Here is a 27,663-nt window from a genome sequence, read left to right as displayed (position 1 = left end):
CTGACCATGAATGATGATTCCCCTGAAATTCGGGGGAATTGAAAAGTTTCGAATCGACTTAAAAAAATTATTTTCGGTTGCAGGGGTCAATTACAATCATTTTTGGTGAATAGACATACCTCCGAATTCCTATCCACTTTCGAGAAAAAAATTCTTTACCGAAAGTATACTGTGTGGCCGGAAATGTTTTTATAACTTTTTAACGTAGCCTCAATCAACAAATTAGTATCCTTGATTTTCGTCTTATTTTGGCCTCTAGAGTCTCACATTAAAATTCTTGCCAGGTGAGGATAAGCGCAGAGTCTATGCTACCAAATCAATATCAGTGGTCAGTTATGAATGATTTTATTCGTCGATTAATGATTGCCACGGTAATTTACAAGGACTCTGCTTTCACTGTTTCCGAGCTCGCTTTTCTCCGAGTTTCTCGTACACAACCTACAAACTGCAAGTAGAACAGGATGCAGAGAGACACAGGTTCGACCGCGAGCCGCAAAGTCGTAAAGCCAAACCGAAGATACAAGGAACGGGGAGGTATGGGACACTTTCAACCTACTTTAGAGGCCAACTGATTGGAAAAATCGCGTCATCTCGCGGCTCGAGGGCCGATCGCCTAGCCCTTTTCTCGACTCTGGCCCGAATTCGTTCGCGCCTTTATCGCCTAATAAATATTACGAGCCAAGAGAAGGCAACTCCGGCGCTCGTTTCTCGTGTAAACCGACCAAACAGTCGTTCGAGGGACCGTTCGAGCATCGGAAAACTCCGCGGTGTCTCGGAACTCGTAAGAATCGCTATTAGGGGCAAATCCGAGGGGCGATACGCGCCCGCTAGAAAAATCCCCGCTACGATCGACGCTAACCGGCTCGTATCCATTCCTGGCCGATGTAAAACCGACTTTAATACTGTCGTATTTTCGCTCGTAAGGATCTCTGTATCTTCGAACCGCTTCTGCCTGCGGTCTCTCGCCCGTACTGGGCCCGTAACGAACGATCCGCCGCAGCGACGCGATTCTTTTATGATCATATGGATGGAACACTTTCGGTCAGGTTCGTTTTAAGGGCCCATATCGTCTCGGAGAACCAACCTGCTTACGGGCAAGAATCACTCCGCGTTCCCCGATTTTATTTTCAGATTCGTTTTCACTCCTCGTTGGACTCTTGGGAAATTTATTGGTACGAATTTACGAGAGAGAGAAAATAGTCTACAAATAAATTGGCTACAACTTTCACACGGGTAAACAATTTACATACAGATAAAATTCTGGCGAAGAAGTTATTAAAATCAGCGTCTCCGAAAATAATTTAAGGTACTCGGAAGAACTTCACGACCGAAAAGGATTAAAAACGAGCAGAGGGATTGCGCCGAGCACGCCTAAAATTCACGCATCGAAGTCACCGGGGCCACGCGATTTTTACGCACCGTTAAATTAAATCCTGATCGTTGTTATTGACACCCGACAACCGTAAAAGTCTAATCAGCCAATCGAGATTACACGACTCTCGTGGACGCCCCGAGATCTAATTAACAATATTCGTAGCGAAAATCTGCCGGTAAGCGATCAGCCTCGTTTAAAATGGCGGCTGGTCGAAATAACCTGGCGCTCGTATTAATTAAATCGGGGCCGACCGACTAATTTTCATCCTGCTGATTTATACGGAACCTCGAAATTTTACGGCTTTCCAGCCAACGGAGGGCAGAGTAGAGTTTTACATGCGTCTGGGACCTAGTAGATTTGCATTCTAATTGTTGCGCGATCCGACAAACAGGCAGCCATTACTGGGGAGACACGGGGGAGAGTCTGGATGGACTCTGGTTTGGGGGGATGGACCGAGGTGTCGAAGAACGTCGACGTGTATACGCCGGGTCGTAAAAGAGGCAACAGAAGCGACGCCGAAGGGTGCTTATCTTATCGGGACGATGATCCTTCCCCGAAAATCGTTCCCATTACGTCAGACGCGATCCAGGCACCGGTAGCCAATAAATACCGGTCGCGTACCACGGGATTAACCGCGTTCCCATAAAATTTAATTTTCCTCATTTACCGCGGCTACTGAATTTTTTTAATTAACCCGCGCCCGGTCCCGCCATTCGTCCCGACCGCACGCTCTCCGCCGGGCTTCCGTTATGCAGATTTTATGGCGCGTTAAAGTAACACAGTGTATCGGGTTGTCGCTCGGGCGAAAGTGACACCGCTCACGAGGAATTAGTCGCGAAGGATCCCGCAGGTGCTCCAAACCACGCTTAGAGTAACACCGTTTTAACACCAATACATTTTCAATGGTGAACTACGCAACTTAAAATTGTTATTTTCGTATTCGAATTTATTTCCTCCAACGTTCGAACCTGAGAATTAATTGTCGACGTGTTAAATTTTAAAATGTAAGTAGTCCTTGAGAGATGAACTTTGGTATCCCCCGGTACAGTAGAACATGAAATTATGTTATCACGATTGCGTATACGGCTCGCAGAACGCGCGACAAGTCGAGAATTCCCAGCTCGTCGCGTCTTTCCCAGGATCATCAACCTCGGGCCCTGAAATGCTCTTTTAATTATCCTCGAAGAGACGGGATGATCGAGTCGCAACTGATTCGACACAATGTAGAGGAGTCCCTGGCATCGGGCCGTAACCTGTCGGTCCCACGACACGGGTCGTTAATGAACACTTTGGTGCGCGAGTGGTAATTACGCTTAACCCTTTCGCAATTTGGCTCGCACGACGTACGTGTAAGACAAGAAGTATCAAGCTCCTTTTTACACGCACGAGACACGCAACAAACGCTCTCCTTTTCATGGATTAAACTGTTTTGAATTAATTCCCATATAAAAAAACAAAAGATACGATACAGCGACACAGATATTTTCACGATGCTAGCAAGATTTTATTTATCATCTACTATTAATTTAGAAGGTACCATTGTATTGAGAGGTACTCCTACGTTTCTTTCAAAACCTAGAATACACAATGAGCGCATTTTGCGTCGATTTCAGCGGACGTCCGTCGAAGGAAAACCCGAGGAACGCACAATGGCGAACATTATGCGAGGAGAGAGGTTTAAAAATTAACTCGCGCGCGGTCTTCCTCTTTTCCTTCCTCCATTACCTTCTCCCATCGTCCATTCGTCTGTATCTCGCCCCTTCAAAGAGCTATTGCTCGTGTGTGCAACGCGGCGAGGAATCGTAAAAAAATGCAACTAATTAACGACCAAAAAGTCGGCCCAGCGAAGAAGGTTTTTATGCGGGCCCAGCAGCGAGAGCGTTCAAACTAGCGTTGGAGGGACTACTTGTCGAATCTTTCTGTATTCGAACATACACAGCCACCGGAATGCAAACTTCGGACCATCCTATAAGGCCATCGATACGTTTTCAAACTTTGTTTACATCGCAAATGTAAAACTCGACCCTCGACGATTCTCAAAATATTCCGTTTCCGTACGTTTTCCCCTAATCACCGCTCATTTGTGAATTATCGACAATTCCGAGTGAAACGGGCATGTTCCCCCGTGAATGAATCGCGCCAAAATTAGAAAACGAGCGGATCGAACGTGCACCGACGTCCTACAAAGACCTCGAAATAACTTCATTCAATATCGTTCGATCCCGCGGAGGAAATTCTGCATAATCGATGCCCAGGAATTTGCATATTGCTCCTCCGGGGTATCGTGGCTCGCGGAGCTCGACTTTATTCCGTGTTCGACGCGTCGCCTTGCTTCTCGAACACGATTCGCGGACGATTAAAATAATTCAACCGTGCAACGGATTTATTGCGACGCGAACATAACCGCGGCGACCATTTTTCCACGGCGTTGATAACGAGATCGACCGACGGAATAAAGGGTCGTGGGATCGATAACTCGCGGGCAGCACCTTTTCCTCGTCGACTTATTAAAATAATTCACGCACCGAAGGATATTTATCGCGACCGCGAACATACCGCGGCGACCATTTTTCCCGCGCCGATAACGAGATCGACCGACGGAATAAAGGGTCGAGGGATCGATAACTCGCAGTTCTTTCTCCATCTCGAGTCATTATCTCCTCGAATATTATACGGCGACGTTCGTGTAATTTTCTATTCGTTCGAGGCACCGGTTCGTTTCGCTGGATAATACAATGCATAAATATTTATAGGCGTCCGTGTACGGGCTTTCGTCGTTTATATATTAATTACGTCGACGTACGGTCCCAAACGAATTATCTCTGATAATTCGTGGCTGGAGGGCGTTTCCTCCGCCCGTGGTTATCCCAAAAAGTGCGAAACACGCGTCGATCTCTCGTACGCGCGATCGTAAATCGTCTGCGGTTTGCTACACTGTACGCGCGACAAACCCACCGACGCCATGAATATTCATGCACGCGGAATTTAAGTTATCGATATTACTTATGGAATGGACGAAGATCGTGCCGATAAAGTCTAAAGTGCGCGTGGAAAACGAGAGAGACGGATTCGAGTAAAGGACGATATCGAGCCGAAAAAAAAAAAAAAATTACGACGTCGCTTCGAGGCGATCTATAATGAAGAATGCACCCGGGCCCCGATGTGTCGCATACATATTTATAGGACGCCGACTCTCTGCCGGACAGATTTTACAGTTTACATATTAATTACATCGTTAAGGATTCCACGGCGCCGCGTGTGTACGGTAGATTACGGTTTTGATATACGATTTAGGTGAATTACCATGCGGCCGCGCTTCCGCAAAAATCCTGCAATCAAACTGTGACGAACAAAGTGACGTTTTAATAACAACGGACTATCGAAGATTGCAAATAAATTAGAACAAGATCTTCTGCGTGTCGAGATTCCCATATATGTCGATTTTAAACGGCGGAGAAATTATTTGAAACACGCATGGTATACGAGAAAGACTACTTTTTAATTATTTTAATAGCTAAAATGAGAATATCGAAGATTGCAAACAAATTAGAGTAAGATTTTGTGCGTATCGAGTTTTCCATGTATTTAAATTTTAAATGGCGGAGAAATTATTTAAAATACGTATGGTATATGGGGAAAACTACTTTTTAATTATTTTAATAGTTGGACCATGCGTGAATCGTATGCTTCGATGTTGGAAGTGTATCAGATAATGGATATCGGTCAATTTGCAAATCGATCGACGCGGCAGAAATGAAAACGTAACGTCGGAAGCGTCGATCGCGGATCACGACAGATCTTGGAACGCGCGATCCGCCTCGACTGCAATCTAATTAATCTAATTAAGCCGCTGGAGCGCCTCGTTACTGTGGCGCGCGCGACAGAGAGAACAGATCCGAAGAAACGTCCACGGGAGACCAGAAACGGATCGGTAGCCGTGCAAGATCGCTCGACGATCGTCGCGGAGTACAGTCCCTGTCAATCCTTGTTCGTAAAGTCGAACCTGTCGCGATTATGTCCCTGGTAACTATACTCGAAAGGATGGAGCGTCGTTCCCGGTACACCTCAGGCCCTTTAGCGTGATCGTTCGTGCCCGTAAAAACAGCAATAGCGATATTAAAAGATTACAGTCTGGATCTATAATTGTAACAGTCGAATAGAGCCCATTTTTGAGAGTGAGAAAAAGATCGTACGGTAAGCAAAAATTATGACTTCTCCGTCCGGAACTTGCGTCAGGAAAAACTTGTCTTCATTTATTAATCATGGCGCGAATCCCACTCTCGAGGGGCAAAAAAAGTTTCATAAAAAGTACTTTACTTCGACCGACACGTGTACAGTTGGCATTAGGTAAAATTAACCTTACAAGTTCGATCCTTGGTTTTCTGTCCATCATCGATCGCCGGATGAAAACCTCGGATCGAATAAATCGACAAACTCAAGTGACTCGTCGGTTGCGAGACAGCACCATTTAAACTATTAAATTATTATTATTAAACGAGTCTCGACAGGCAACTTCCGTTCGAATAATTCTACTTAGCCCGAGGTTATCCGTCGATGCGTGATCGGATCGATGTTACACGGAAAACCGAGAGTCGAACTTGTAAGGTTAATTTCGTGTAACGTCAACGGTACCCGTGTCAGTCGGAGCAAACTGCTTTTTATAAAACTTCTTTGCGCTTCGGGAGTCGGTTTTACGTATGATTACTAAATGAGAACGAGTTTTTCCAATACGAGTCGCGAACACGGAAGAGTCATAAGCTTGCATAATGTAGCAGGGCTTCGTTATACAATTTCTTGCTGGCGCAACAACTGAAAACGCGAGCTCCTTAGCCCCGAAACTGTTAGATCCTCCGGATCCACGAACGGAGTAGCGTAAAGAGTTTAATTAATTCGCTGTTTTAAAATTGAAGAGAATCGTTTAGGGACGATCGTGAAAAATGTGAAATACTGAGGCGTACTGTACGCGAAGTGTCCTGAGGATCGTCGATTCCGAGGCGGCCGCGATTAAATCGTTCGACGAGTTTTCTTGAACGGGGACCGGAGCACGCGGCATGAAAACCAAGATGCGACGCGGGAGTTACAAGTGTAGCGGAGCCGCTTCGTTAATTACGATCATTAAAGTGCGTGCGCGGCAATTGCGCGTAGGGATTTCCGTGCGCCGAAAGGATCGACTCGATCGTGTCGAGCTTACCGACGATCTCAGTTACCCTTGCCCCAGACGGACAAGAACGGGGAAGAAGAACCGGAGGACGGGAAAGTACGCAAAGAAGAAGAGAATTCCTGTCCACTTACCCATGGCGTCTGAAACAAAAGAAAGAGAGAAGCTTTAGTCGAATTTCCTCCGCACATTTTCTCGTCTACTACTACTAACTACGCTATTTACTTCCTACCTTCTCTCTAATAATAAAACACACACACAGTCCTCTGAAGCGGTACTCGCGTTCATTTTTTAAAAATATTACTCTATGAGAAATAATTCATGCAAGATCGTTCGAATTCTTAAAACACTCGATCTTCATCGCTCTTCGAAATTTCTTGCAATGTAGAATACTGTTGCTTTTAATTCCAAGATTAAATTTAACTTTGAATAGAAAAATCACAAAATTGTCCACTCGAGTGCCAAGTTTCATCAGACTAGGATGGTACTTGCGTTCATTTTTCTAAAATATTATTCTGTCGGAAGTAATTCATGCAAGATCGTTCGAATTCTTAAAACACTCGATCTTCATCGCTCTTTGAAATTTCTAACAATGTAGAATATTATTATTGCATCCATGTTGGTATCCACGTTGCTTTTAATCCCATGACAGAAATGAAATTTAACTTTAAATAGAAAAATCAGAAAATTGTCCACTCGAGTGGCAAGTTTCGTCAGAATGGGAGATGATTTCCTGGGAGTGTAGGTCGTTTTCTGGGTAGCAGGCTTTTCGGGGGGAGGGGCCGAATACTTAGTCCCGGACGCAACATGCCCCGTTCGAATGACTTTATGCGCAAAGAAGAAGATCGAAGAGGGGGCGCTGCGTGCAGAATGCGCGGCTAATTCCACGGCTAATTGCCACTCGGCGCTAAAGAGCGTTTCAGGTCGAAAAACTCACTTTCCGTGCCCCGTGCAAAAGGGAATTAAGAGCGCGAATGGCATTCTTCTCGAACGGTACGCCATACGGAAGAACGAAGCTCGCAATTACGCGGGGTCGCAGTCGGTTGCAAAAATGCGAAAATCCGTTTCTTCGCGGATGCCTTTTGTTGCGTCTAATTGAAACGTACGACGAGAACCGTCGATCCCGATCGTTTTTGCGCGGAACGAGACGACGTTCGAAGAGCCGAGGAATTGCCTTACAGTATATTAATAGAACAGAGCGTATCGAAATTAAGACGTCGACGTTCAAATAATTCAGAATTCTTTAATCGTCGTTCGTTCTTCGAATTCAATTTTGCCCGCCTCCGGTCTCGATAGAAGTCGCGAGAATAATCGAGCTCCACGCGATTAGCCAACGCAGCCGAGTTTCGTGTCGATCGTTGCTGCTCGATCGGCAGCCGTGATACCAGCAATTACAAAATAAGCTCGAGCGCGTTCGATCGCGGAACAGAACGGGATAATAAAGGCAACGAGCGTGTTGAACACGCTCCTCGCCGCGAAAACAGCCCGGCGCGGTGCATTTCACGGACGACTGGCGTCGGTGCACTGCTTCTTTCTATTGTTACGATCGCGCGGCCCGTGCGAGATCGCCGCGATCCATAAATTACGGGGGTAATTAAAAAAAAATAGGGAAAGACAACCGGCGCGAGCGACCAGAGTCTCTGACTCGCTCGAGCGAGTTTCGGTGGTTGACGAACGCCATCCAGGCGTGTAACGTACGACACACACACGATTGCTGGACAATCTTGTATTGGGTAATAGGTATTTTATATCTGAGCCACCTGGGGGTCACGAATACTAAATCTCCCCCCTCCCCCACCCACCCACACTGGAATTTTCAATATTTTAAAATTTGACAACACAATGATAACCTAATATCAACATCCAAAATAATAAAGGTTCACAGTAATGATTCATAAAATGAACCTGATCCCAACTTTCACTTGAGCTACTCCACCATTAAATCCTTCCTTCGTCTACGAAAATAACGTTCCTCGATTTCCTAGGGCACCGTGAGGTCACCAGCAATCAGGATAACACACTCCCGGAAAGAGAGAGAGTTCCCACATCAAGACCAGTAACTAGCAACTCCGCGGAATGTTACCCAACGACCCCGACACTTTTCGCCACCTTTAGAAAAGATGTTTCCGACTAGGCGCCTGCAATCGATCGTGATTAGCAAACGGCGAAAGAGATACCGGTGGTTCGTAGCGTCTGCTTTTACCGCTTTCACCTCCGGTCTCGAGGCGACCCCAAGTTTTAGGAATCGAAAACCGTGGAGCGTTTCACGGACGAGCGGCGTCGATAGCAGCTTTGCATAACCTAGAAGCCCGAGCGGTCACTCATAATTCCTCGAGATAATCTCTGCGTGGGCAGGACACGCGGCCTCCCCGTTCCCCGTATCCGCTATCTGCGTTCGTCTATCTCTATTTATTATTCCTAGGCGCGACTCGGTGTCTCCGCGAGCGAGATAGCTCGGTCCTGTGCGACGAGCGGCTGGAAACGGGTCCAGGGAACACGCGAGAGACCGACCCGTGTGCGTTCTGCTGCTCGCGTACCACCGCCATTTACATATGTTGCAGTCGCAACCAGCCCCGCGAGGGAGAAGGAAGCAGGGATTTTTCGCACGCTCCGTCCCGCGCGGCACGGCTCGTTGCACGGAGCCGTGCCTCGAGTCGTGTTCGAGCTGACTAACCCATTAGCGCCTCGGCTGCCGATCGACACGGCAAATCGATCGATAAAAGCGCCGGCAAGACCGCTTCCTGCCCGATCGCTGCTCGCACCGATCCGTGAGCTGCTACCATTCTTCCATCCGCGAGCATTCGGATCGTCCTTACGCCCCGTTCCCACGCCAAACTACCGCGATACGCTTCAAAATTCTTACTTTCGAATACCCCGGTAAACATAAGTTTACCACTCTAAAATTTTCAATTTTTACATGCTGCTGTTAAAATAATGAAAAGCAAAGTGTACCGTGTTTGAAATTGTGTTAAGAAACGATATTCTGCCAGAGAAGGATAAATTGCATCCGCTAGAAAAGCGGAGAATTACAGAAAGCTGATTTATTCTCGTTTCATAACTATAAAACTGGAATTCTTCAAATATTAGAACTGAACTAAGTTGTAACAATAATTTAGTAACGTGTGAAACCTCACTTATTTTCAAGAATTTCGATTAGTCGGTTTTCCATACTTCCTAGTAGATTTTGGCGTGTTGTATTTTGTACCCCACGCTGTTGTAATTGCATTTCTTCAATTGCAATTTTTCAAATTAAATAAGTGTGCAAAGAAATGTTTTTAATACGTAATGTTTGTGTATGCAAACTCTTGTCTAGCTTCTTTATGTCGACTAGTCGTAGAGCCTTGATCCAATTTTGTCTTCTTATGTGAGAACTACTTGTGATAATTCAGTAAGTGTTTCACTGAAATTGACCACTGTGTTAAATATTAAATTCTTCTTTTGCCTGGTTTTAGGATCGCCTGCTCGCGTTAAGCTCGATAACATTGTAGGCAAAAAACATTAAGAATGAGTGAAACAGAGATAAACGTTGAACGTTCTAAGCAGCCAAGATTTTCACCGCTCGTTGCTCAAATATGAAAATTGTTTTACGAACGTACTGGCTCTTCCCCGACGTTTGTAAATCATCCACGAGTTTTACGACCTCCTAAACCCAAGTAGACCAGTTTATCGAACTGTTTTTACCCAGACTCGATCCCGACAATCTATCATACACGGAACAAAGACTTTGAAACTTTGTAGGAAAATTTCGGCGGGAAAGCATCGGTGTTTCCGGTACCGCAATTAAAGACGACTCGACGTTCCAAATAGAATATCGGCGAATTAATGGCGCACGGAGAAACGTGGTGGCTCGCAGGCGGCGGAATAAATTAGAGGAACGTTTTGTACGGTCACGGGGAAAGGGAGGGTGCTAGATGGCGCGGAATAAATGTAAAATATAATACCGGTGTCTTAAATATAGACGGAAGTTATGGAGACAGGTCGGGGGTGAAAATTGGCGGCGTGTCTATAAAATGGCGCGCGGATCCGAATAGACCGCGCGATGAATGACACGATGACACGGAACGAGCGCGATAAATCCGACGGTAATCGTTCCGGCGCTGCCAAAAGAGAGCCGCGTCTGAGCGCCGCGACGGACGCCGACGTATTCATGGATCGCCTCTGACCGGCTGTTTCGAAATCCACGTCGAAATCATTGAACGAGGTCGGTCTACGGAATTCGACGCAGCCTCGTGCCTTTCCTTCGAAGACTCTTTCCATTCTTCCAAGCCACTTCAACCATCGTTCACTCGCGTGTTCGACGAAACGTATGTTTGCACAAACGGTTCGAAAAACGGTTGACAGCGACGCTGAACGCTCATCGAATAAACACGATAAAAAGAAACGAGCGACAGCGTGATTTATTTAAGCTAAATCTACACTCATTAAGTAGTTTGCTACTGATACTCGATCCTCAGTTATTCTACTTTGTACTTCCTAGGAAACGAGACCAGGTTTGAATGTACTTTTGGGCAAATAATTTCGTTCCTCCATTTCGTACTCCAGAACACAAATTTCTTGAAATCGTAAGAAAGCAAATAGGGACACCAGGGGCCACCGAATCTTTGCCAGGTCAGTCTCAATCTCGGTCAATTAGTCGAAGATCAATTCCACGTCCGTGCTATTTGGTTCAAGTTTGGATTCAGTTCCGTAATTCTGTACCAGATGTACCTGTCACTGTTAGTTACTCGAACGTTAATTAACAGTCTGGTAACTGCGTTCCTTTCTTATGTTCGTTGCACCATCGTTAAAAGCCGTGTACCTCCGCATATAGACCCGCGCCATCTTGCCTTCGACGGACTCTCGAGTGGAACACGCGCGACCGTAGAATTTCTTGGACGACACTTATTTGACTCAAACTCGGTTCACCGATATAAAATTAATTAATATTGCATATATCTCAACGTGTACAGCCTTAGGTTGACCAACACAACAATATTTGGTTGACAAAAGTATCAATATTTGATTCTCAAATTTAACATCAAGAAACGATCGACGACGATCGATCCTCCACTGTTTTCACGCAATATGAAACGTCGACGAGACTATTTCGAGGTTCTAATGTCGAATAGAAGATAGGAATAGTACGTTTCAATCCGATGGAATTCCTCAGCAGCGCGCAAAGTGGCTCCGTACGACGGAGGGGTTGAAGGAGGAGGGGTGGAAGGTTCGAATTTTCGAGATGGTTCCTGCCTATCCAGGCTTAATTTGTAGCACGTTCTTGCTGCCAGGGGCGACGAGCAGGCCCGCTCGAACCCTGGCGTCGGCCGGTTAGTTAGCGCGAGCTGAGGCGGCTGCCGATGGTCGTCGTTTCTTGCCCGGGCCTCATTTTTGCCGCTAAAACATCGTCCCTAATTAATCTCCACGGCCCCTCCCGGCCGTGAAGCCGCCGCTAATATGGACGAACGGTGACAATGGCTGGCGGCCTGCTCCCGACGCCTGGAATCCGCCGAATTCAACACGCCGTGGCGGCCGAAGGCCGACGAAAAACCTGGTTTGGCGTTTAACACCGTCCGAAGAATCGGGGCCCCTGGACGCGGTCCAGGAGATCGCCTAATGGGAATTTGTGGGACCCACGAAACGTACGAGGCGTACTCAACGTCTCACTTCGACGTACCATGGCGCCGACCGACACTTTGGCCACTCCGGAGGATCCACCGATTAATTGGAACAGTTGACGCGCTTCGTTCCCTTGGAGAACTTCTCGCGAATGTGCTGGAATCGGTGCACACGGAAAGTACAGTGTCTTTCGACCTGGGGGAGCATCTAGAGGCTAGGAATAATGGGATATACCCAAGATATTAATTACCTCAACTCTTGAGGAGTGACTTAACTTTCTTAGAAATCAACTCTATAGAGAGGATGTCATCAAACTTGCCCAAACACAGGTTTCCAAATTGTCACTTTGTTGATTAAACTTTGATGGGCTCTCAGATCCATCAGGATACTGATGGAAATAATAACACTTGCATTTGATAATAGAAGGTATAATTGAGAAAACCAAGACTCTCCTAAACAGGAGACAGACTAGCTGTCGCGACTGTGCACCATTACGTTCTATTATCAAATGTGAATGTTATTATTTCCAATCAGGTTATGAGCCCATATGAACTCTCGATTCGTAGTTAGTATTTCCATCGGATACTTCTTCAATGATCCTTTTGTGTAAATCCGCCCAAGGTCTTCGGTCCCCTAGACATTAACCTTGGGACGAGTGGAAGCGGATAGTACTGGCCGTCGGAGCGGAGTCTTTTATTGGCGAAAGATCGGTTCCCATGGATCCGCGAAGACTGCAGTTGGTCTCGAATCGATCGGTGGATCCGGCAGCGTATCCACGGGACGTCGTCGGCGAAGGCAAGGCACGAAGAGGCCTGATCGGATCGTTTCTGAGGGCCGAAAGACACCGTGAAACGCGAGCGAGCACGTCGATCCGCGGGCGCGCTTAAAGGGGGTCGCCGCGATCGCAAAAAGACAGCCGCGAACCATCGGGGGCTCCAGTTCCTTTTTAAGTCTCGCTAAGCTAGCGCCGCTCGTTTCTGGTATCCCATGCCTCCAATTCCCGGGAGTCAATCAACCGAGTCAGCCTGCGACTCCTATATACGCCACGGGAACCAGCCGCTCGGACGCGAAGGGACGGGAGAAAGGGAATCGCCACTTATTCTCTTTACATTCCCCTTAACAAATTTCCAACGGCAAAAACTCGTTATGCCCGTTCGGGGCCCGACGCCTCCCCATCCGCGCGGACCCCGCCGTCTCGAGCTAAGGCCACGGAGGGAGCCTCGCCCGCTCCTTCCGCTCCGAAATTTCGACGATGCTTTTCCAAACGGCCACCTCTTTTTCGCGTAAAAATCGCGTAGATCCGAAAGTATCGGGCCTGTTGGGACTATTGGACTCCGATATCGTCCTTGGGATAATTATTTAAACGACGTAGACACCATAGGGTGAAAATTCTCTCCAATTGATAGTGTCAGTTGCCCTAATGTGGAATACGTTCCTAATTTGGAACATACCAATATTAAAGCAATCAATCTAATAGCTCGCGTATGCCCAAATTCTAAAGCAACGTTCGTAAAAGAATATTCAAGAAAATATCGCAGTCTTAGTTTTGCAAAGTGATCTTTGACCTAATATTATACATAATAAGTGCATCAGTTTTGTGTTAGCTGTATAAATATAGTATTCCATATTACAAGCATTATGAGCCTAATATGGAAAATGAGGACCTCAGTAAAAAAAGTAAACATTTCCTAAACTTGACTTGACATGTGCATAAAAAAAAGTATTCCACATTAGGGCAACTGATTTCACGATTTTAACCATGTTTTATAATTTACGAGACCCATTTATTAAAGTAAACCAATCATAAACTAACTGAATTTACTACCTTAAGATGAAGTGTTGATCGATTGCATCGTACCAATAATTGCAGGAATATTGCAGTACCGCAATGAAAAATAAAGTTACAATAATTATGCCCGACATGTACAAAGTTGTACTATCGTCTATAAGCGACACAATTCTCAATACTTATGGATCTCTCCGAGTAAACCATAATCGTGGTGAAACATCTGCACCGCAACAAGCCTGTATTTTTCTATCCGTAATATCGAAGGTTATTAACCTTGATAATCGCCGTAGGAATAAAAATCCAGCGTCCATGTGGGTGGCAAGAAGAAACCAGAAGGCTTTAATACGCGTAATTAATGCGATCTAGGCAGCGTGCTCGTCGGAGCATGACAAGTGACAAGGACTGTATAAGCGTCGTCCCTCGTATAGCTGCTTCATTACCTTCTCTCAGATGCTCTAACAGCCTGACGCATTTTTCAAATCGGACGATTTCGCAAAGCCACGGGATTAAAATAAATCGCGGGGACGACGAGCCTCTCCCGTGTCGCGAGAAATGTCAAAAATTAAAAAGGTTGTACGCAACTTCCCTCCCTCGACCACCTTCAACATTCGTCTGAAATATGTCTCTTCAAGCACAGTGAAAACTTCATCGTCGCTCGCTTTGTCAAACTTTTATCACGAATTATCCGTCTCCATTTTATCCCGACGCTCCTCTGTTCTGTAGTTCATTCTTTTTATCACCGTAATTATAAGTCAGCTTCGATAGATACGTGGTAATTTCCTTTTAGTACGGTGTAACAAAGAGCTCGTTGCCTTTTGTTTATTATCGTATATTTGCGGTAATCTTCGAAAGGACCAAATCAAGATGGTCGATGTTAAAAAGTTAACGTAATAAAGGTGAAAAATTAGAACATCGATCGATGGAATATTTCACGTTCGTAGCGAGGATGAATAAGCGTCGAGTAGAATGGAGATAGAAACGACAAGTAGAATGGTTATTCTTAGTCGGCCGCGGCGATCGGTAGATCGAAACAAAAGTGCTAGGGTACAGTTAGGAGAGGTCCGCCCACTCTGGTCCGACCCGAATTTTTCCACGAACGTTCGTTCTACGCTGGCCGGGGACCGTAAAATCACGACGAGCGAAGCGTTGCCCTCGGAATGCGACGAAAAGGAACCGGACGGACCGCTAGCCCGGAACGAGTCTAAACTCGAGCACAGAAAACTAGGTCGACTTTTTCGACGAGCGTGAACTCGAGGACCAGACGAGGAGGTTCACCGGGGCGTCGATCGGACGGTTTTAATTGGTGTTCTATGAATTTGACGACGATTACGGCGAAACAAATGGTGGGGACCAGACGGTGGAATACGGTTCGCTTCTTGCGAGTCGAGACGGGGGCCCGATGCCGCGAGACAGGAGGGGCCCCGAGACTCACGTCGGCTCCCACCGTGGAATTTTAATTATAAATTAGTTGATTAACTCAATAGTGTTTTTGCCAGTGGCGACAGTGTGTCCTCGGAGCTACGCGTATACGTTTTATGCCCGTGTGCGACTCTCGCGAAGAAACGTCAACTGGTCAGTGGCTCTCAAACAGCAGCCAGAAAATATATGATCGGGTTAAAATAGAGTATAGATCCGGGATTCTTCGATTTTATAAAAGTTACACCGATAACGATAAGAATTTATTGGATAATCCTCGATGATTGAATGCTTGTCTATGGTGTTCCATTAATGTTACGTCTCTCTGATTAAGTGTTAAACCATCTTCGCTAACGACTACCTAGGTTCGTACGAAGCATAACGTATACTTAAAAGAGGCAGGCAAAGTCTGTCCAACAGCTTGTAATTTAAAACAGTTTGCTTGAAGTCTAGATACGTTGAAGCAATGTACCCCCAATGAAGAAATCAATTGCGAAGTGTTGTGAGTAACACTCTTGCGTTCTCAGAAAACTTCTTGGGGCTGGCTTAGGAGCTTGTTATACTTAATGATTGCTTTCAGAGCCCTCAAATTTAATAGGGAAACGGTAATAATGGTACTGCCATCGTGAAAATGTAATCTATGGAGAACGAAATGGAGAGTTGGTATTCTATGGACAATTAAAAGACTTTCGAGACTTTCTTGGCAGGCGGTGCAACGGTTTGCACGTTTCTGGGGCGTTTCCACGCGAGACATAGCGTTCCGTCGAATATTTCATTATCGAAATAATGGCTCGGGGTCTGGGCCAGAGGCGAAGGAGACGCTCGGGGTCTTCGAAGGCCCGCTCCACGAAAACTTTCCGCACGGCAGGTGCACGGGTCTCGCGTGCACGTAATTCCGGTGGCACTCGAAACGGCTGGTTCCGTGCATGGCGCTCTTTGGAGTCGCGGAAGCGCGTTTCGTGTGCCCGGGGAAAATGTTGCGACCAAAATACGAGGGGGAGACGACGGTACGAAGCGGTTGAGAACCCGCGACGATCCGCAGATACCTACGTCCGAGAGCTGGCAAACAGGAGAAACACAATGGCCGCGTCGATGCCCTCTCCTCCGTCGTTGGCACGCACAGCACGCGGGAATGCGTTTTATTTCATATTAAATAAAATTTTCGACGGCGAACCGACGGACCTGCCCACCGACATTCGGCGAATGCCCGTCCTCGAGACTCGAGATCAACAATCGGCGAACGTGACTACTCGCGCGGATATGTCTTGATACGCCTCGCTTCGACAAACCACTTTCGAAATGGAACTTTTTCCAACCTGGACTCTTCTTACGTCGAGAGAAACGGACGTATAATTCTTACGAGCCGAAAGCTACAGTATCCTAACGCCCAAGCAAATTATTGTCCGACGAGGAAATGATAGTTTAATCAATTGACGGGCAAAGAGGAGGGAACATTAGACATTTTTCATTTATAATCACATACGAAGCGAATTGGAGGAGTTTATTTTACGAGTACGATTCCTCCACTCGAGAAAGAAATTATTGCATGGTTATTAGATGTATCTAAAGACAGAAATCCCTGGAACGTCCAATCATAAAGTATACTCCGCTTATCGTTGCTGTTACCGCGAAAGTGTATGCGACAAAAGTTATCGTAAATGAAATTTAGAAACACGTTTACTCCGTGCAAATTTTCGATACAATCGACAGTAACCGAGATATCGAAATCTTTTATTAACCCTACGTAACGACACTGTATCGTTGGTGCAGAAATGGAAACAAAAATATTAAAAACCGCGGGAAATATTGCGAGCGAAGACCTGCTCCTTAGTCAAGAGAAACGAATTAGTATGCGAGGGATTGGCCCGCGAGCTTTTGTTGTTAATAGATTACTGATTACGATCGACAGTCCTTTCATTACGAGACGGAGATTTTAATCTAAATCGTGAGTGATGGAATTGTTTCGATTGTATGTCTTTCGTGCTCGCACGCGCGTGGGAAATGTTAACGAGGAGAAAGGACGTCGATTATAAAACAACTATGTATATTTAACTCGAGCTCAGGTATGCAACTATGAACTCGTACTGGGTCGATCGAGTGTCAAACTGGTAGATTAATACAATCGATAAGTCGCAAAATTAACCGCAGGTACGATGCAAGCTCTCGTCTACTTGATTTCGTTTCAAGAATAACTCTAAATGCCTCGACTACAGAATACTGATTGGAAACTTGACGAAAATACTCCTCGTCCCCCGTGGGGACACCTAATAACTCAGCTATTTTGTTAAAATTCAAGAGTTTCTTTCAATATTCTAACCAAATTATATTCGCGTATCAACGACGATTCCCCATGTAAGTTAAAACGAAAATGGCGAACTCCCGAAGATTTTAATTGCTTCCAAGGACCCATTTTTGAGGCAGTGTGATGCGGTCGCAAAGGCTATGGGCCCAGTCGAAAATCCCAAAGTCTGTTTCGCGATTCCCTGGCTTCTGTGCGAATCCGCGACAGGGCAGAGGCGAGTGTTGCATATTTTACATTCTGCTGACGTTCGCGCCGGACACAGTTCGTTCTCGTGCGCGGAGTGTCGGCAAAAAGTATGGCGGTTCCGAGGCTGAACGGGAGAACCGAGGCCCCGGCGGTCGGGTCACCAGTTTTGTACCTTTTGCTCGTACGGTTGCGGTATGCGAGTGCCAGCCTCGAGACCAGGACGTCTTTTGACCCGCGAGGACACTCGTGCCTAATTTGTGATTCCGTTCGTCTCTGGCCGAGCCTCGGGGCTGTTCTTTGCCTTCTCTGCGCGTCTATTTCGCCGACTCGTTGGATCCCCGTTTCCGGAAAATCACGGCTCAACCATTTCCACCGCGCTCGGGACAAAGAAGAGTCCAGATATTATCGTATCATGCTTGAGGAAGCTTTGAGAAATCGTAATCGAAGGTTCGATAAGAGAGGCGAACTCTGATAAGAGCAACCTTCCATGTCCATCGTGGTGTGGGAAATTGTAACTAATAGCCGTTGCGAACGAGGCTACGTTTCGTAATAGCATTTTTAACTGCTCCTCGGCGCTTACGCTCTTACACGCAAGGAGCTGCACAGAATGTCCCTTGCACATGGCAGATAATAACGCGAGGAAAAAACTAGCTGTCTCCGTGGGCCGCTTCCCAGGATATCTCTCGATGCATTTATTTCCCGAGGATCTGGCGTTATTAACTTACTGAATTTTTATTTAAAATAGCGCAAGATAAATGGCGGTTCGGTGAACTTCGAACTGCTGTATTCTAACCCCTTTCGACGAGAGAAATATGTCTGCTCGTAAATTGTATTTTCACTTTATTAATCCCCCTACAATAAACTACTCTGTGTACAATAGGGGAACGAAATACAAACCGACGTGTCGAATTTTATTCAAAATACCTTTTAAAGTGTATTTTCCTTTGGATAAAAATGACTCGTTCGAGGAGCATCGACGATGGGATAGAAGTCGGAATAGAAACGCGAACAGAAACGACTCTCCGAGTGTATCCTGGGGTGAGAGATTGTAACTAATAGCTGTTGTAAATGGGGTTAGGTTCCATAACAGCATCTTTAACTGCGCCTCGACTCCCGGTGCACTTACTTGCAAGGATGTAGAAAGAATGCCCCTGGCACATGGCAGATAATAACGCGAGGAAGAAACGCGGCTCGCCTCCCCTCGGTCCTGCCGTTTTCCCGCGGGCAGGGAGCTTCCCCGGCGCGGATTCCTCGCGCTTAGAGCGGGCAGCGCAAGCAGACGCGCGCGGAATGCCGGCAAAACCGACGCTCGCGTTGGAATCGTGCGCTCTAGGTGACCATTTGGCGCGTCCTCGGACGGAGGATTCTCCCCCCTTCGGCGAGCCGCGGATCGGAATGAAATCCTTGCGTGTAAATTCGGAGTATGCGGGGATACTAGCGATCAGCTCGGCATTTTCGCACTAACGCCGGCTATAATTGATTTCTTATTTACCGCGCGGACGCTTCCCGGAAGCCGACGCGGCGAACGCGGAAAGACACCTTTCCGCCGAAGGGAGACAGCGATTCGAGGATCGCTTTGTTGCTGGCCAGTAGCGCCGAGGAATTCGCGATTTCTTGCCGAGATTAAAGGGACGCGGTCTACGAAGCCGAGCTTCCATTTCTGCTCGAGAAAATTGCCGCTCGGATTTAGGGCTCGCTTGCAACCCCCTGGTTCGATCGAATTTTTCTCCATCCTTTTATTTTCAATCAAAACTACAGACTCGGATCTTGGTTCGCTAATATAAAATGTATTTATAGGGTATTTAGGGTAAACACCCTTTATGAAACACAAAAAGAAAAGGTGCACAATTATATACAACTTACAAATAAGATACATTGATCTCTACCTAGTTAAATACACAAAGGAGACTACGAAGTTACAGTAGTGCTTGTAACTAAGTATTCCAGGACCTAACAATCTGACTGCCTCTTCCTTAAACCTATCAAAGAGATCAAGATTCTGACATCAAGAAGCCCATTTTGATTCATAATCCCCGCCTAGATCTGTTAGGTTATCTACCCCGCGATATTCGAAGTATCAACCACTTAGAATCGCTCTGCATAGTCAGTGGGAAAAGGTTCGTCGTAAGAAAGTTAATAATTCCAGGCAGTGACGAACCAAAATGGCCGCGAGGAGGACCGCAGGGGGACTAGTTTCTTCCTAGCGTTATTATCTGTCATGCGACTCGGGTAAGCGACGACGCGGACTCGTATACTAATGATTCCCCGAGACGTGCTTTACGATTCGGGACTTTTACGAGACTATCTGACCCTTTTTTACTCGCCGCGGCGTTAAGAACGAAACCATCAGCTTTCGTCGAGAGATCCCTCCGGGAGGAATATCGAGGAGGCTAGCGATCGAAGTGGCAATTAGCTGCGTATCGAGGAGGAAAGTAACGATCCTGACGGAATCTTTTCCGCGACACGGAAATTTTACGACGGGGACGCTCGCGGGCTGATACGTCGCCAGCGACTGTCCGGACGTGCTAGAGGATCTTCGAATACCGGTTCTGCGAACTCGCGAACGCGGACATCGGCGTACGACGTGTTTTAAGAAGCCACGGACAACCGATCGACCGGTCGTACGATCGTATCGTCGGCCAGCTTGGGTCCGCGATCCTTCCGCCGGGAATAGAATTATCTCGCGTGGAAATGAGAAACTGCGTCTCGAAAGACACGAGTTGAATCTGGCTCAGAGGTTCCAATAGTGCATTATTCATCGAATAATATAAATTAAATTCGATATTTTACGAAAGTCTAGAAGAGACGCCAATTTTTGTAACTTTCGTTTCGGAATTTCAATCCTGGCAAGCATTATATAGAGTTATTTAAATTCAGTGTCACATCTTTGTTATATTTCATACACGTCATCACTGAACATAAACAAATCGTCATGAAACGCTACACTGTGTAACAACGTGTACAAATTGTTGAAAATTTATGAGCTTGTTTTCGACGCCTGATTTCTCGAGGAGACATCAACTGGCCCCCAAGATCATGCGATCTAACTCCGTTAGATTCTTTCCTATGAAATTTTTTAAAAAGTAAAGTGTATGTCAATAAACCATAAACGATTAACGGGCTAAAAAACAATATTATAGCCTCGATTAATGAAATAGAACCCAATTATGTAATAGTGTAATGAAAGTTACAAAATGGACTTTATATGAAAATAAAGAAACCCGAAATATCTCAAATAGTTTATGTTTTCTTTAAATTAAAAGACGTGACACTCAACTTGACTAACTCTATATACTTTCATTGGCTTCGACGCGAATTTTGCAGCGTCGATTCTTTTCGTATCGAGGATCGATGGATCTGCGCGGTCGTTCTCGCGTCCGAGATGCAAAGTAACGGCCCCGGGTCGCCATTCTATCGGCTCTAAGAATCCCCCTCGCGATTATCCCCGGTTCCGACCGGTAACGATCGAAGCCTGGATCGATCACCCGATTCGTGTCGATAAATTCTGCCCGGAACGGAGATCGTCCAGGCGCGTTGACGTGCCCGCGAACCGATCTCCCGACGAAACAACGTGTCGGAGGCTACGGAGCCAGAGGCGATCTCTCTCCGTTCGCGTCCGTCTCGCTCTTATCTGCCCGAGCGTTCTTCTCTCCACCCACGCCACGGCCATTCGCCTTGATGGTGGCCATACCATTACATGACTTTTGATCGCAGCCCGTTACCCCGGGTACTCGCGGCCGGGCATTTGCATACCTAGTTTGTCAATGTTGCATCGGCGATCTTTAAGGGGCCCGGCACCGCGGCGCTCCCGTCGTCGACGCGGCGTCGAACGTCGTCCGCGCGGATGACGACCGCCTGTAACGAGATACCGAGGCGATTTCACGCGCGCATGCAAATCCACTTCCAGTATCGAGTTATGTCGACTTCTCCTGGCCGCTGTCGCCGACGAGAGGATCCACGGCTTTCGAAGACGGAGGGGGGGGGGGGGGACGTGGAAGATAAAGGACCGACTCGCCGACGTCGCTTGCTTTCTGCTCGGACGGATGCTATCCGGTCTGACCGTGGGAAACCGACGCTTTTCTGCGCGACTTTGACGAAACTGGCTACCGGATCGACGATCGAAACTCTCGATTAAAAAGAAATCCCTCCTAGGATCGTTCTAAAACTGGTCTCGACTCGCGATCGCGCCAACTCGACCAACACGAGCTCAACTGGTATCGCTGGGTGTAACTGGAAGACGTTTTCGCAAACATAATATATCCATAAAATTCTACTACGCCATTTTACGTACTCTTCTGATTTTAGGAAGGTTGCAAGGGTTAATGCGCTCGTATGTCTCCATATAGTCAATTTTGTTACTAGACATATATTTACGTTAATATTTCATTCTAGGGACCCTCTTCACAATGCTTTCTTTTCGTGTACATATAGAATAAAAGATTTTTCCTCTTTTGTTCTACCTAATTGGTTTTGTTCCCGAGATCACTGTTCAAGAGGGGACGAGTTGCAGATTAAATTTTTGTATTTTTCTAACTTTTTCTACTAAACCGACAAGTCAAATTGTAATATGTTTCCATAAAACTGTTTGAGTTGATTGGTAGCCTTCTCAAATATAAATACGAATACAAAGGGTTGGCTAAAAATTACCTAAAGGTGAACGTTGTACTACGAGGGGGCGAGAAGACCCTCTCAAAAGCAAACATTCCCATGGAAATAAAGAGAAATACGATTCTTGCTCCATCTGATTGAAACTTAATTTCGTAGCTCTAATATTAAGATACACTCCCCTCAACGTTCTCCAAAATGGCCACCGAAGGCTAGTACAATCTCGTAGCTCAGAATAAACGGAATGCAATATCAAATATATCTCCTGTATTCGACGGAAAAGCACGAGAGCTTTATTTTCAAACGATTCGAATTCTGAAAGCATGAGGATCAAAGTCGCGAAGAATTTTCGCAGGGGACACGGTGAGTTCGCCGATACCGTGTCCCCGCGTCGTTCAAGATCGGGCTGACGATAGCGGGGTAGGGAATAAGAAGACGAGGTCCGGTCTTCCCGCGGTCCTCTCGATCCTTTTCAGCGTTGGCAAGGCGAGGGAGGACGACTGGAGACGGGTTATCATTAAGTGAAATGCCGTGTCCACTATCTCCGGCCTCTCACGCGGCTCCGTCGCGAGCGGGACTCGTTTCCTTCGTTCCTGGATATCTTCCCGGCAGGATAATCCCTCCGTCGCGTTGGTTATTAATAAGGCCGGCGCTATCTAACGCAATTAGACGCCCGGAGTCCCGGGGTCTTGTTACGTGGCAGCTCTCTCGCCCGCTACGTGAGAAGATACTCGCTACGTTCGCTTTCGCGCGTCTTGCCCGTGTTTCCTCTTCCACGTCTTCCATGCCAGGCGACACCGTTCACGCACAATGCGGCTTATTTATGGTCACCGCCGTAAAGGTTTCCATTCACCCGTTTATCTGAAAATTCGTGTTTTATTGCACCGCCGTCACGGTTAATTCACTTTGATTTGTTTAGGCTGCCGCGACGACGGTTCCTTCTTCGTCTTCGCGTCTACTAATAGCTCCCTGCTTCCGGTTCCCCCTTCGTATTCCACTTTCATTTGGTAACTCGAAAGAAGCTTTCCACGGTCACCAAAATTAAACGACGATAAATAAAGAATTTCCACGAACGTCGTTCTCGATACCGATTCTTCCGTACGATAATTTTTTTACGCGGCCGTTCGCTCGGAGAGTCGATGGTTCGTCGGAAGGTAGGGAAAAAGTTCGAAATAACCGGAGCCTTGTCTCGCGGAGATCAAGATACAGCGTGCGCGGAGCGATCATCGTTGCCCGCGTCATCGAGCAGATACGATCTCGCGACAGCGAGGAGCCGTTCGCGCGCGACCTTGCCACTGCCGGAGCCGAAGAGGCGAACGCTCGAATCGCCTCAACTCGGGGTAATTAACGTGGGATCCTTGAGATGGTGTCGCTGAAGGAAGGATTGGACCTCGCGACAACTCGAAAACTCCGACTATATCGCGGTGCTTTCCATTCTGCAGTTTCTAGAATCCGATTCTACCAACAATATGGCACTATTTTACCCTTAAACCCTTCAGGACTCGATCAGTAATCAGAGTTGGGCCCGTTCGATTATAAATTTAACTTTATAATCTATCGTAGTTTGGAGTCGATCGGAGTACGCTCGGCTCTGTCTTCGCAATTTAAATTTAACTACCTCCGTCGAACGAATGTTTAATGGATACGCGTTTAATTTTAATCGAAGAGATTGCCGAGCATTAACATCGAAGATCAATGAGAGTTAAGAGGAAACGAAGCGGAGTCGTTCCATTAACTTCGAACAGCATCCTTCAAAGGTCGATAACGTTTACCGGCGTCGAACGAGCTCTGTATTTTTGGACCGAATAGAAAATAGAAGTTGCCAATCGGCAAATCGAGGCCATTCGTCGGCGAGCCGAGTCGCTCGGGATTAATACCGATAGCCGCGAAACTGAGCGCGTACTGTGGGAAAATTAATCTTTCGCGGGCGATTATTTTGCTCGCGACGAGGCCAGACCCATTCGCCGAGGGATATTGACGAACGGGTGGACGAGCACATGGCAGAAGAAGAAGAAGAAGAGGCGATACGAGGAACAGGAGGACAGGAAAAAAGGACGAGAAGACATTTCTAGCGCATCATTACGACGAAGCCGCGAGTGGAGAGCTAGTTACCGGAGGTGTTCCCTCGTAAACACTCGGCCATTTACATAACGAGTGACATCTGCTGGTCCAATCATACACACCACCGAGAGGTTAATACCGCGAGCATACCACTCTGCGTGCCACACTGTCTGCCGGACTGGTCTGCGAGGTTCCACCTGCGCGTCAGGACTGTTCCTTCCAAGAATCTTCATCCTCAAACGCGCTCCACAATCTCAACTCTTGCCATTTCCACTCTCTGCGGGCGATTTCGAGCTTCCTGGCGTCAACCATGCCTCGAACGATGCGAAAACATCGTTCTGGTAGCAATTTGAACGACGTCTTCCGCCAAGGAATTTTGTCGAGGATGGAACATTCGATCTCTAGAGTTCGTGAATCTTGGTTTCATGAGATACCAGGTCAATTTTTACAAGCTTGACTCTCCAAGTCATCGAGAAGTCACCGTTGATGAAACCAAGTTCGTAAGCGTACGCAAAGATGGAGTCAAAAACGCTGTGGAGGATGTCTTTCGCGAAGGAATTTTGTCGAGGATGGAACATTCGATCTCTAGAGTTCGTTAATCTTGGTTTCATGAGATACCAGGTCAATTTTTACAAGCTTGACTCTCCAAGTCATCGAGAAGTCACCATTGATGAAACCAAGTTCGTAAGCGTACGCAAAGGTGAAGTCAAAAACGTTGGGGAGGATGTTTTCAGCAATCGAGCTTCCTTATTGTTCTTTATGAGGCAATCAAATGACAGGTGTCGGTGAATAAGATAAATGAACCGGACACTTCTAGAAATGGAAGCGAAAATGAGCCTGCGGTCGATCATACAGAGGATCCTCGGCATCGTGATAGTCCTTACAAACGCAATCGATTGGCAGGTTTCCAAGAACAACCTAGGCGAGGCGCTTCCACGACGCTCGTAGTCGTGCATAAAAGTCTCCTGGATACTCAATCCTGGCGATAATCCTTGCCGACGCGATTGCCTACGTTTGACAACGAGCCGGACGTTGCTAAAAATGGAATCGAAAATGAGCCTGCAGTCGATCATACGCAGGATTCTCTTGATACGCAATCCTCGCGATAATCATCGCTGACGTAATCGATTGGCAGGTGTCTAACACCAACCTATTCTCGGTAATCGCGAATCTCATTTCCACGACAATTTCAATTTAATAGTCTCCACGCGCGGGAACGCAGGGGAAAATTCATACGAGTTTGCGAAAACCTGATCTTCCTACGGACACGTTGCTGTACTCATTATGGGAACTGAACGGAGGATTCTCGATAATCCTGCTGACGCAATCGAACAGCGAAACGTCCTGGGTGACTGTTCCTCGATCTGACTTTCAAAGCAACTTCTACAAGTTTAATATTAGATCATCCGAGAAGTAAACATATATTTACTATATTTTGAATTACGACCAGAAAATACAACAATTAATTCTGATATATACTGCAATAAAATTTTGCAACACCCACCATATTCTCCAGATATTGCACAGTCTGACTATCACCTTTTTAGGGGGCAAAAAGTTCGACAATACTGAACATGTACAAAGTCCTCAAGAATATTTTAATAAAAAAGAGTTTTACACAGATGGAATAATGGCTTTGCCTAAGAAGTGGTAGAAAGAGAAAGAGATTACGTTTGTAGTCCAAAATATTCACTTGTTTCTTGACGTAAAAAGCGGTACGAACTTTTTGGATGTCGACTGATGGTAGATTGCTGCTATGAAAGTCTCATCGTTGAAGTCGTTTTCACTCTTCCTGAACACCTGACCGTAGGAACATTCCCACACCCGCGGTGTTACGTTAGCCAGAACGCTCAGAAGAGGGATCGAATGTGACCCGATCGATTCCCTCGATCCTCCCAAGGATGTAGTTTCCAAGGATGGTTGGTCAGAAGCTCATCCGGAGGTATATACGATCGTTATACCCACGTAGCAGACGCGACCTAATTTGTCCGTGGAGGTCGGTTAATTGGAGACAAAGGCCGAGCATGGACAACTCTTTTCTTTCTCTCGTTCACCGTGTCCCCCACCACTGTCGTCGCGTTCCACTCTCCGTCTCACGTTTTCTCCGGCGATCGTCTTCTTGTTTTCGCGCACCGAACGGGCGCTGCCCTCTTCCACGATCGGACGCTCTCATCAGGCCAAGTATGAAACGCACCGCCTCTTTCGTAATCCTGGAGACGGTGGCTTTTTGCCGGTGTCACCTGTCGCTCGGGCAACCGCCCTCGATCCTTTATTCCGATCATCGGCCCCGATCCGCTGTCATATTTCTTGTCCTGCGCGATCCACGACGGGCCAATTTAGCGGACCTCGCCGCCGCCGCGACGGGCCCCAAAATTTTTCTCTTCCGTCGCCCTCTTCCCCCGTGTCTTCTGGCTTTCCGGCGAACTGTAACTGTTACTATCCCTTTCAAACTCGTTGCCTTTGCTACGCAACATTCTTCAATTCCGCGGGAAAAAAATGAAACGCAATACAAAACGTAATTTCAGGCTATTAGGATTCTGTGTTCGGAGGTCTCGGTTAGGAAAAGAAACAACGCCCGGGATTAAGCCTCGATCTAGCATGGCGCGTCGTAATATCGCTGGCGGTTAAAAGGCGAAAGTACGCGGACGAGGGGGGATGGGGTGGGGAGGTAGGGGGCGCGGCGTACGCGCGAAGACACGCGAGAGAAATTACGAGCAGATTTGCCACGAGTGGCCGGCTGAAAATAAACATCGCCCCGCTGGAAATCCCTTCCCCTCCCCTCGGGCTCGATAGACGCCCGGTAGAGGGAGCAGCGCGAGCAAGAGACGCGTACGGTCTGGGGCGGGTGTGGCAACATATAATTACAGTAATTAGCGGACAAGTAATTAATTAGGATCGCACGTCGTTTGTTATTTCTCGTGGCAGCGGCGCTTACGTACGTACCGACGGCCGCGGGACCGATGTGTGCGTGATCCGCAGAAGGCACCAACGTGGTACCTGTGGGATACGTGTAACTACCGCGGCATGTCCCTATACGTCCGCGTGCTCGAGGGGTTACGTCTTGATCCCAATTAACGAGCGATTTTTTGCGCGCTCGTGGCCAGTCCGACGCTGACCGACGTGGTGGGGGTTGCACGAGCACCGATCCTGCAAATTGTGCGACGAGCAACCTACCC

General features: G+C 46.9%; 1 protein-coding gene across 6 annotated transcripts in view; it reads right to left on the bottom strand.

The window, feature by feature from the left end:
- Hth (Meis homeobox homothorax) overlaps window positions 1-27,663 on the bottom strand; it is a 526,461-nt gene that overhangs the window by 291,854 nt on the left and 206,944 nt on the right. For 5 of the 6 annotated variants that reach the window (XM_076782345.1, XM_076782344.1, XM_076782343.1 and 2 more), the window contains exon 8: window positions 6,668-6,676. The exons of the other annotated variant lie outside the window; for it this stretch is intronic. In XM_076782345.1, coding sequence (XP_076638460.1) covers window positions 6,668-6,676 — 9 coding nt within the window. The remainder of the gene's footprint in view (window positions 1-6,667; window positions 6,677-27,663) is intronic. 6 annotated transcript variants of the gene reach the window in all.

This window comes from Colletes latitarsis, chromosome 14 (genome assembly GCF_051014445.1).
Source record: "Colletes latitarsis isolate SP2378_abdomen chromosome 14, iyColLati1, whole genome shotgun sequence".
Taxonomy (NCBI): Eukaryota; Metazoa; Arthropoda; class Insecta; order Hymenoptera; family Colletidae; genus Colletes; species Colletes latitarsis.
The sequence above is the reverse complement of the archived record's forward strand: the minus strand, read 5'-3'. Positions and strand labels throughout refer to the sequence as shown.